General features: G+C 31.5%; 1 protein-coding gene across 1 annotated transcript; it reads left to right on the top strand.

Moving 5' to 3' along the window:
• Positions 1–4,824: 4,824 nt before the first annotated feature.
• Positions 4,825–12,421, top strand: LOC111296444 (putative pectate lyase 5). The gene is made up of 5 exons (XM_089740899.1): positions 4,825–5,347; positions 5,633–6,319; positions 6,615–6,831; positions 8,229–8,434; positions 12,066–12,421. Exons 1-5 carry the CDS (start codon positions 5,214–5,216, stop codon positions 12,316–12,318), a joined length of 1,497 nt encoding a protein of 498 aa, XP_089597025.1. The 5' UTR covers positions 4,825–5,213; the 3' UTR covers positions 12,319–12,421.
• Positions 12,422–12,508: the final 87 nt, after the last annotated feature.

Here is a 12,508-nt window from a genome sequence, read left to right as displayed (position 1 = left end):
ATTTTAACCCACATTTGCAGAAGTGGTAGAAAATTTTTTTTTTGTTAAGCATTAACTGCAATGATCATTAGAGACGATTAAATTTTAAAAATGTTGGTAGTCCAAATTAAAAAATAAAAAAATAAATTTGAGTGTTCAGTGTTATAATTTATTTATTTTTTCTCTATTAATTAAAGTAACTCAATATTTGATGGGGTAAAACAATTTTGCCTCTTATTTCCTAATAAGATTAATATGTAATATTTTTTACAAGCGAAGGAAAGAGATTTTTGGATTCACTCAATATATTTTTTGTTGGATTAATTCAATAAATTTATTTAAATCGAATCTAACGAATTTATTAAAAATTATTTTGTTATATTTCCAAGAAAATTCAAAACTCAAACAATCTATATATGCCACTTGAGTTAATATCCATTGATTATATTATCTTATGACAAGCCATCTAGGAAGAAAAATTAATTAAGCAGCTAGCAAATGAGGGAACTATACGTATCCTCCATTTTTTTTTCCATGTTTCATGCAAGTTGGCTCCGGCGATAGAAGCAGGAAAACATGCTTTTTCTATTTGTACAAAAAAAAAAAATCAATAAATCAATTTAAAAATCAACTTAGAATTAATTAATCACTTTTTCTAAAATATATATAAATAGTAAATATCATTCACCTTTTATCAAACCCGATGACATTTTTATCTTCAAAATTTGCTTGGGTCGCCCATTTTTAAGGAAACTTTCCAAAAGATTGAGAAAACAAAAATTAAAATTGCCTTCCCATTTGCATAAAAATAATAAAAAAGTAGCCGTTTTATTTGTTTTCATTAACCCTTTTTGTTGTCACTCTGACATAGTCAAAGTTATTGAATAGTTATTATTAAACTATGAGTTATCCTCGAATTATTACATAATTTTTTGAATTTTAATATATATATTAACAAACTATATTAATAAGTATCAATAAATTTTTTATTGTTAAATAAATATTAATTTTTTTATAAGAATTATGCTCTCCTCGAAAAGAAATTTGGTGGTATAGGCAGGATTTTCCTTCCGGAAATCATTACTAATTTACACAAAATTTTATTGGAAACCGACATACTTATGAATCGAATATAGTTAATCGCATGAAAGTTTTCAACTCAAATTTAGGTCAAATGCCACTAATTATGTGTATTGAAAAGTGCATTCGGCACAAACATTAAAAAAAAAAAATGTAAAACCAAATAATAGAAAGTATTTTTTTTCTGATATAACAGCTTCAATTAGACTAACCTTATCTAATTTAAGGAAGAGTAATTACAATTATAAAGGATAAAATAATCTTTATGTTCATTGTTTCAGTTTGAATAAACCCTAATTCAGTTCATATAAATCTATCAAATTAGGAGACTATAATATACATTATTCCTGTAAATATTTTTATGTGTTTGCGTCCGTGTGTCACGTGGCTATGCTCTTCTCGTAAAATCAGTTTATTGCAATATGTAACAATCACATTTATATACCCAAAATATTTTTTTTTATCTATTTCTTTGTATAGTTTTATGTGTTTGCATCCGTGTGTCATATGATTATACTATTCTTGTAAAATTCATTTATTACAACATGAAAGGCTTACATTTATGTATTTAAAAACTTTTTTTATCCGATGTGAAATTGAATCACCTTACATATTCTCTTTAGGGTGCTCCGCAAGACACATGCATGCATATAATAAATAAAATAACAAAAACAAATAGAAAATGAAAAATGTTAATGTCACGAGTTGAGACTTAAGCTTCGAATTCGCACGATTTCAGGATCTGGACATTTACCCTTTTGACTTCCTAGATCAGCTTGACCGCCATGGTTCACACCCTTATAAGGTATTGTCCGCTTTGGTCCTCTGGTCTCACAGTTTTATTCTACAAAATATGCCTCACAAGGAAAAGATTGTGTGAACCCTTATATACTCCAGTGACCCTCTTTTTATGTTCGATGTGAGATTCAAGACTCTTCCTTAGGTCCGTGACATTCTCCTCCACCCAATCTCGTGACGCCCTCGTCACGGAGGCTGGTTATCCTACCTACCTCCCTCGAGGCGCTTGGCATAGATCGAACGGTTTAGGGCTGGCTCTGATACCACTTGTCATAGGTTGAGACTTAAGCTCCGAACCCGCACAGCTCTGAGACCCGGGCATTTACCCTTTTGGCCTCTTAGATCAACCTAACTGTCACGGTTCATACCCTTGTGAGGTATTGTCCGCTCTGACCTCCTGATCTCATAATTTTATCCTACAAAAGGTGCCTCACAAGGAAGAAATAATATGAACCCTTATATACCCCAGTGACCTTCCTTTTATGTTCGATGTGAGATTCATGACTCCTCTTTAAGTCCGTGACATTAGTACATGCCTATTGAAATTAATTAAGTGATATTTATAGAAATAATTTTATAATTAATATATTTTTTAAAAAGCTGAGAATAATACAATATCAAAGAAAGAAAAATTCCCTTGCAAATTAAAATATTATTTTAACTAATCTTGACAAACATAACAAAATAATACAATAAAAATATATATAGATCCATTCCCTTAAGCAATGACACTACAAGCTAAAAGTGGTTGATGTTAAATTTGATAAGCATCTAATCTAAATATGAATAATAATAGGTTGAGAGACTCAATTTAAATATACAATCTTAATAAATTTAATATTTTTTTGATATGAAATAACGGTACTTTAATAAAAAAAATTTTACTTATCCTTTGAGAAATCAAGTTGTCAAAATCTAAAATTATGAACACAATAGTAAAATTAAGATTTTAAATTTTTTGAATATAAAATTAGTTCAATGATTTATGCATCATCCTTAGAAGATAAATTTCCAATATTGAGATTTAATGCTCGATTAAAAAGTTCATCTTTCCTTATTCTCCTTAGACAGTTACCTTCCTTATTAAAAAAAAAGGTTACTATTTTGAATTCCTAGTTCCTATATGCATACAGAAACTTGGCTTGACAATGAATGAATCAAATATTAAGCATACATTACTCAAGCCCAACTCATGTAGGTTGATTAGATTACATCCTGTAATAATTATTTGATTTACTTGTGTGTCAAAGGCAGACGCTTGCAAAAAGAAATGTGTTTTTCTTCTTTTTTTTCAAAAAATAACTTGTCATGAGATTTTTGAGATATGATTCACGTGTGAGTAAAAAATCTCACATTATTAAAAAATTTAAATGAGATATTTTATATATGCATAAAAGACCCAAGAACCTAATAACTTAAGTTTTTGGACTTAAGTGATGTTCAACATATATGTATGGGCTCTCTGGTAGGCTCCCATGGGTTTCAAGTGTGGTTTATCTCTTCAACAAGTGGTATCAAAGCCAAAAGTCATGGGTTTGAATCCCAGTAGTGTTGCTAAAGGAGAAATTGTTTGTAGATCAGAGATTGACTGTGTCCATCAATTTCATATACTCAAATATTGGTATTAAAAGAGATTGTTAACAGATCAAAGGTATTAAAGGTTCATCCATGTGTTCGAACGTCGGTATTAAAGGTTCATCAATGTGTTTGAACGCTGGTATTAAAGGTTCAACTTGGATACAATGAGTATATGATAGAAACAGAACATCTAAGTAGATGATGTATTTAGTCAACTTGAAGTGTAAGCTTGAGAGAGTACTAAGACAACCTAGGTGCAAAGTTAAGTGCCGTGCCCTGACCCAAAAGTCCATTAGAGATATGATGTTGCCTAACCCAAAGGAGGTGTTGTGACTAGATCATAACTCATAAGTGAACAAATGAGATTATTGTGATATGGTTTACATATGAGTATGAGTGCTATGACCTGACCCAAAAATGTACTAGAGATGTGATGTTGCTTAATCCAAAAAAAGTATTAATAAGGACTTACTCGCACAGGAGAGCTAAGGTGAGACTGGATCATAACTCACAAGTGAACGAAGAATATTGTTGGGATATGAAATCCCACATCATTAGAAAATCTAAATGAGATGTCCTATATATACATGAAAGACCCAAAAACTTAATAGCTTAAGCTTTTAGACTCATGTGATGTCAAACATATATGTATGAACTCTCTAGTGGGCTCTTATGGGTTTCAAGTGTGGTTTATCTCTCTAACAGAGAGCTAGTGTCCCAAGCCACCAAGTAAAAATCCAAGTAACGATGTTGATTTTATTGATATTTGATAGAAAATTTGATTTTTTTTTATCTAAATAGGAATAAAAATAGATATTATATTATAAGTATGGATATAGGAATTGATATAAATTTAAGTTTTTATTAAGTACGAAAATAAAAACAGATAATATAACACTTGTTCTGTACTTGTATCTTATATATATTTATATATATTTTTAATAAATAAATTTTTATTAAATAATATAAATTATTATTTTAAATTAATTAAAATTAATATATTTTTATTGAAAATATATATTAATATATATTTATAAAAAAATTACATAAACATATAAGATAAAAATAAAAAAAATTTAAAAAAGTTTTATTTTTATTTTTTTAAAGGTTACGAGTATAGGAATTATTTATATCAATTAAATACTTATAAAGATAAAAAAAAAAGATAAATTTAAAATGTTCATTATATATGAGTACGAGAATGAATATTTAGACTTTTTTTTTATGCTTTTAGGTTTTAGAATATTTAGAGCGAGTGGGAAAGTGTCTAATCATGTCTAGTACAATTATTATATTATAATAGTTATTTAAAATTTAGAATTATATAATCCATTAAAATTTATATAAATTTAACATTTATAAATGACAGCTTTTTATATATTTTTTATTACGATTAAATAATTATGAGATTATAATTAAAAAATCATTGATGAAAATTTAAGTGGCTGATGGGCTATGCAGAGAGGAAAAAAAAACAGGGGAAACAGAGAGAATACAGAGAAGGTTGTCTTCTCTATGCTTCCTCTCGCTCCGCTCCCAATATAACCGCTGCTTTTTTTTTCTCCTTTCTCATTAGATAAAGCAAAAGAAAGTGTAAAAAAACTTCTTTTTTTTATTAAATTATTCTTTTTCATCGTCATGATATAAATCACTTCACATTTTCCAAGGATTTGCAACATCCTAAGTTTGTATTGCTCGAAGGAGTGACCTTTTTACAGAAGGGAAAAAAAGAGCGAAACCCCGAACTTCCTTTCATTATTGTTGTTCCATTCTACTCCATGATGCTTCATTTCACCTGCATTCTCTTCATATGCATCTTGGGTTCTGTCTCTTCTTTTGCCATAGCTGCCGTCAATCTTAGCCTCCCTCACCAGCACCCTGACCCTGAATCAGTTGTTCAAGATGTTCAAAGGTAAACCCTTCAAACTTTCCGGGGCTTTGGATTCTGGCTTCTGTCAGGATTTGTTTTTGAAAATAAAAAGAGAAAAAAATCCCATTTTTTCATACCCATTTTAGAGTTTTTTAACCCAAAAGCCCTCTTTTTTGCCCTTTTTATTTTGAAGAATTTTGACCGAAGAAAATGTACCCCATTTTCTCATATACCACATTTTAATGAACAGAATACTCTGTTTATCTCCGCTGTTCCCTCAAAAAATCTGCCTGCATTTGCTCAAAATCTTTCCTTTGTTCCTTGTAGGAGATTAAATGTGTCCATATCAAGAAGACAAGCCCTGTCTGCAACTGAAAAAGACAAGGACCATTGCCTAACGGGAAACCCCATAGATGATTGCTGGCGTTGTGACCCCAAGGGGTACAACAACCGCCAACGCTTAGCCGACTGCTCCATAGGCTTTGCACATGGCACTCTAGGTGGCAAAGGTGGCCGGATCTACACCGTCACCGATTCCTCCGACCGCGACGTTGTTAACCCCAAACCAGGCACTCTCCGCCATGCTGTCATCCAAAACGAACCACTTTGGATCGTCTTTTCAACCAACATGGTCATCAAACTGAAGCACGAGCTCATTTTCAACTCGTACAAAACTGTTGATGGCCGGGGCGCAAACGTTCATGTCACTGGAAATGGGTGTATAACTTTGCAGTATGTGTCTCATGTCATCATACATAACATCCATGTTCACCATTGTAAGCCTTCAGGGAACACTGACATTGCTTCATCTCCTACTCATGTTGGATGGAGAGGAAGATCAGATGGTGATGGGATTTCCATTTTTGGTTCTCAGAAGATCTGGATTGATCATTGCTCCCTTAGTTACTGCACCGATGGCCTGGTCGATGCCATTATGGGGTCCACTGGGATTACTATTAGTAATAGCTACTTTTCTCACCACGATGAAGTTATGCTTTTGGGCCATGATGACAGGTACTTTCATTTCACTGTCTACATTCTCAGTTTTTCAATTCCACCTGATTGTATCTATAAATTTGATAATTTAAAAAAAAAAAAACATGGGTTAAAATTTTAGAAAAATTTACAAAAAAAAAAAAAAAAAAAAATTTATTTGATAAATAATTTTTATATAAAACATGTCACGACTATATAAATTACCATTGTTTGATATTGATACACAAATTGATAGATATAATATTTACCGAGTGTCTGGGAGAATTATACTATGAATTTAAAAGTTCTAATTGTTAAGAGCTATTTCTTTTAGGTATTCGCCTGATTCAGGAATGCAGGTAACTATAGCTTTTAATCACTTCGGAGAAGCATTGGTGCAAAGAATGCCAAGGTGCCGGCGAGGGTATATACATGTGGTGAACAATGATTTTACTGCCTGGGAAATGTATGCTATTGGTGGTAGTGCTAACCCTACCATCAATAGTCAGGGGAATCGATATACTGCACCAGGGGACCCCAATGCTAAAGAGGTAACCGGTTTTTTATTTTTTAAATGGGTTAATGGTTTGAATAGTTTAAAATAAAATATTTAATGTGATATTTAAATTTTAAATTTTTTTATTTAATATTTGAATTATAAATTTATTTATTAATATGATTTTCATCTCTAAGATAAAAAATTTAAATGATAGCACATAATGTAAAAATAATCTTGCAAGAATTACATTAGTTAATATTCATAATTCAATAACGCGTTAAAATTTTTGAAATGATTTTATTATAATTAATTTTATTTATTGGTTAATTTTTTAATTGTTTTTCTTTTAGATTTTGCCTAAAAGAGAATGATAAATTTATGATTGATTAATGATTCTTGGTGGGTGTCTCCTGAACTCATTTAAGTTTTGCAAGTGTGGCTCATCCATGATCCCCACTTTCAATGGTGGCACGTGGGATGTTGGGGCTGTCTAGGATTGGAGAGTCAGAGTAGTGATCAAGTTTTGACAGTGAGAAAAACATGATTAAAAGGGGTGTTGTTTAGTTTTGTAGAAGACAGCCTCCTCCTATGTCTTCCCTGATTGAATAGAGCCTACCATGTTGGGAGGCAGAAGCAGAAAGCATTGAAATCACAATTTTCTCAATCTTCAAGTTTTACCAAAGTCCCATTTGAATTCATTACACTCTATTTAGTTGGATTTGAGGGACCAAAATGAGAAAAATTTTAATGTTACACATTTAAAAGGTATCTAAAATTTCATTTGTTGCAAAATTTTTTTCAAAAGCATAAAAAAAAAAAAAAGCGTGGGACAACCCAATTTTTGCATTTAAAAGCCCAACAGGATGTCCATGCGAAAAATGTTTTACTTTCTTTTTAGTACTATTATCAGATAGGGGAGGCAATGCATGCCAGCCATTTATTGAGACTTGAAGCCATTTTTTTACGCTTTCCCTTTTAACTATTCTTTGTTGGACAAAAGTAAATATGATAATTCATATATTTTATTAGATAAAATATTTATGTTATATTTTATATTAAAATTATATATTAAAATTTATATAAATATTAAAAATATAAAATATTTTTTTTATTTTTATTAAATTTATTTATAATTTTTTAAAAAATGTTAATCCGTTTGTATCTCTTTTCATATAAATTGTGTTTTGATTCTTTAAAATTTAAAAATAAATAAATAATTTAATTTTTAAATCAAAATAAAATATAACATATTTAATAATTTAAAATAAATAATTATAAATTATACATTTAAAATGATACTCGTAAAAAAATTTTGTCTTCTATCACTATAGTCAAACAAGCAACAGCCTTTTATTTCTCGCACCATAGTACCTTGATGAACATGTATTTTAACTTGCCTTTTTAGGCGCGTGTACTGCAATCTCCTAACTGTGTGTATTTTGTAAACAGGTGACAAAGAGAGTGGAAACAGACGAGAAAGAATGGGCAGACTGGAACTGGAGGACAGATGGGGACATAATGGTAAATGGAGCATATTTTGTGCCCTCTGGAGCTGGCCTAAGTTCTCAGTATGCAAAAGCTGCCAGTGTGGAGCCCAAATCTGCTGCCCTCGTTCAACAGCTCACTTTGAACGCTGGCGTTTTTGGTGACGCTAGGTAAATATCTGAAATCTCAATATTGCCCTTTTTTGGATTTTAGCCTAATAACTGAATTACCTGTCACTTTTTTAAATTTTCATTGTTATAATTTGGGCTAGAAGTTTATTAGAATTTGCTTTAAAAAACTTTAGATTATGAAGAAGGGTAATATCTCTTAAATACAAAGATACCCATTATTACTTATTTCCTTATCAGATCATTTTTTGCATTAAGCCATTGCTTTCAACCCTATTAGACATAGTTCTAATGAAAACCCAATTTCAGCATTTAGTTAATGAGCGGTAAAATGCTTTCCTTTTCGGCCATTTTAGTGTTAAACAAGCCTTGCTGACTTGAGTTTAGAGACATTAAAACTATTCTTTTCAACTCGTGTTAAACGAATATATAATACGAAAAATTATAATATTATAAATTTTTTATATTTATGATTTTTATTAATTTTAAATAATATTATTTATATTTTTTTTTTCTATAAAATCATGTTTAAAATGATAAGGGTAGAGAAGTTATGTTCATTATAATTAATTAATTTCTGCCACTGTCTTTTAGACCTTTTCTTTTCATAGTTACACGTGATCCTGCGTGTGTTGTGGTAATTAGGGCTGTAAACGAGCCGAGCCGAGCCGAGTAGTGAGAAGCTCGAGCTCGAGCTCGACTCACAACTCCGGGCTCGATACTCGGCTCGAGCTCGATCGAGTTTTATTTTTCAAGCTCGAGCTCGATTCGTGATCGAATTCGAGCTACTCGAGCTCGCTCGATTAAGCTCGATTAATATGTAAAAATAAGCTCGATTCGTATACTCGACAAGAGTTCGATTATTCATGCTCGAACTCGAACTCGAACTCGGATTCGAAATATTTTATTAATTAAAAAAAATAAAAATATATTTAAATATAAAAGCTCGATTAGGCTCGCGAGCTACTCGAGTCAGATATAAGAATACTCGAATTCGGCTCGATCGGTAAGTCGAGCTACTCGAGCTCGAGCTCGACTCGACAATAATCGAATCGAATTCGAGTTTTTTTCGAATCGAACCCGAGTAGCTTGCGAGTACTAATGTATCATTTACACCCCTAGTGGTAATCGGCCTGCGATCAGTCTTGTTACGGTTAAGTTGTCCGAAGCCATGTGCTTTTCCAGCGCATAGGGATGGTCCCCCTTTTAGGGCAATTATGTAACAGTACCTTCTTTTAGGTGTATGTACCCTTTGATTCTTGTTTTTGACCACTGGATTCTCTTTGGTTAATGTGCTTATTCTTAACCATATTTCTTCTGAGATCAGTATTATACCTGATTTCTTTAATTGCCCTTTCTAAAGTCAACTATTGAAGATAAAAATTAAATTATAATTGACAGGATTTAATACGAAATAATTTTAGATATGATATTAAATTAATATAAAAAAATTATATGATTTATAAATTTTTTAAAAAATTATATATAAATTTAATAAAAATAAAAATAAATTTATATTTGACGTATTAATATCAATTATGATATAATTTTTTTTTATTTTATAAGTGTTCAACATAAAGTAATAACAAAATGAACACATGAATAAAAATCAAATACGTATACCTTGCACCAGTCTTTTGAATAAAAATAAAATGTAACATCTATTCTTTTCTGCTTGTTTGTTACTGACATAGTTTGATGGTCAATATTTTATCCCATTTATTATCATTTCTACATCTTTTCACCATACACATTGCAGTCACTCCTCCTTTAGTTCATTTCTATTTTTTTTTTACTTCAATTAGATAAAAGAAACGCTATAGTAAATATTAGTGACTGATTGTGTATTTCTTTTTCTTTTCACTCTATCAAAATGTTTTTCTTAGGTTTTCCATTGAGGATAGTTAGTAGAAATGCATTATTTTGAGATGACAATTCCATGAATGATTTATTTCTGTTGTGCATTCTTTTCAAACAAATTAGCACATAATGATCATTTATAACTATTTCTTCAGAAATGCTATTAGCATTTTACATACGGGTATCCAAGGTTGCAGTGTCTTTATCAAAAGGAATTTCCAAATCAGAAACCATGGACATGTTCACATGTGTGTAAACAGGGATAAAAATGAGAAAAAAGGGGGTTTAGTTTCAAGAGGTGGATTAAAGGGAAAAAGGGTAGGCTTTTTTTGTTTTGGATAACCGTAAAGAGACCCACTCAGGCTATCTTTTGCTGTTTTACTCTTGTACGGGGAGCGGGTGACTTAGTTTATACACCCTTTTATATGCTTTCCAGCTAGTAAACAGTATCCAGTGTGTGCCTTACTGTCTGATGTTGATGTAGTGGATAGGAACATATCACCTATAATTATTATAATATAATTAATAAATATAATTTAATATCATGTAAAATCCATAAAAAATTATATAAAGCATATACTTTTAAGTTGTGGACCCATATATTTTTTTGTTGTGCTTGAATAATTATAGGATTAAATAAATAGAATTGTAGGTGGAATGCTTATAGACTTGGACAAGCAGCTGTATTAGTAGGGGAAAAAGGAGGGGCTTTCCTCAGACTTATTGGCAATTTGCTGGGCCGTTTTCATTGCTTCTGTTATGCGTGTTACCTATTGCACCAACCTTTTTCCTAGTGGGTGTAAGCTGCATAGCTCGAACCGCAGCACTGTGGGTTTGACACAAGTTAGAGGTGGATGAACTATGAATCTGGTTGACAGGGTGGTTTTGGAACTGAGAATGAAGTTGAGGGTTAGAAGTAGGAGATTCTGAATTCTTGCCTTACGTTGGGTGTGAGATGAAATCCTTCAGTTTTGTTGATTGAGGTCAAGGGAAGTGTCTGTGAAGTTTAAATGCTTTCTTAAATCATTAGTCTTAGTATGAAAACATGTCTTAATTAAATAGGCTACAACCAAATCTTGACATGGAAATTCACATGATTTTTCTCTTCTTTTTGCAAGTTTTGTGTCTTTCACTCCTGATCAACATGTCTTGGTCATATATGGTAGCTCATTAGATGTTGATACATCCCTTCTCCGAACCGGTTTAAACAGACTAATTTATGCGGGATTCAACGAATTAGTATCCACTATTCTCTCAAGCTGCTCATAACTTTTTTTTAATTAATTTATTCTTTACACCATCACCCATATGGAGCCTTAAAATTTTAGGTCAGCACCATACCGTCTCTCAAGCACTTTTTATGAGTCTGTCTCTTTACATCTCAAAATGGTAACTGCAATTCAAATAAGCCATGAAAGTTCTGTTCAAAAGAACCAACTTGCCCCCATAAGGTGCTCCCTTCCCATGTCTGACCCACTTCTTCAGCTTACTACCCCTAATATAATCGAAATTTTGATGCCATTGGTTGGTATCCTTGTAATCGTTCTATTTTTCTACAGAGATTTGAGTTAAACTGGAGTTCTTAAAAAGGTTCTATTTGACTATATATGCATATGGATTGAGCAAAACTTAAAATTTTTCATGACCCAACAAACTTTTAAGTTTGAACACTTGGAATCTGGCACAAAATTTATGATATTAATATCTAATGAATTACCATTTATTTTGATTTACTGTACAACTTTTATTTTGTTCTATGTCTCATCATATCTCCGATTTGAGTTTAATGTTGGTGTTGAATTATTTTGTACAGGGAAGAGACTGGGAGCTTTTCTTATCCAGGATACAATGACAGTGGGTCCAGCAGCACCGGCACCACCAACACTGGTAGTGCAGGGTCCAGTGATGATGGCAACTACTTTGGAATGATATTCGGGAGCGGCGCGCCACCCCCACCATCCACATCAATAGCTACAATAGTTTTGTCTATTCTAATTGTTTTGATTTTGTATTCTATCACCTACCAAGGTGCTCTACCATCATTATTATCATTATTATTGTCCTAGAAATTACACAAGACAGGAAATCAATGATAACTTACATAATTTCTTAAAAAATGATAATTAAGATAAGAAATGAAAGAAAGGAAAGATTTTATTTGGTTCCTAATTCTCATCTGATTTACCTAACACAGAAGCACGGATAATATATGTAGCTGTTGATTTTTTTAACAAAGAAGCTAGAGATTTGAGTTTA

This window comes from Durio zibethinus, chromosome 12, assembly GCF_047325235.1.
Source record: "Durio zibethinus cultivar Kanyao isolate XHJ-2024 chromosome 12, ASM4732523v1, whole genome shotgun sequence".
Lineage (NCBI taxonomy): Eukaryota > Viridiplantae > Streptophyta > Magnoliopsida > Malvales > Malvaceae > Durio > Durio zibethinus.
This window is presented reverse-complemented; position numbering and strand designations above follow the sequence as displayed.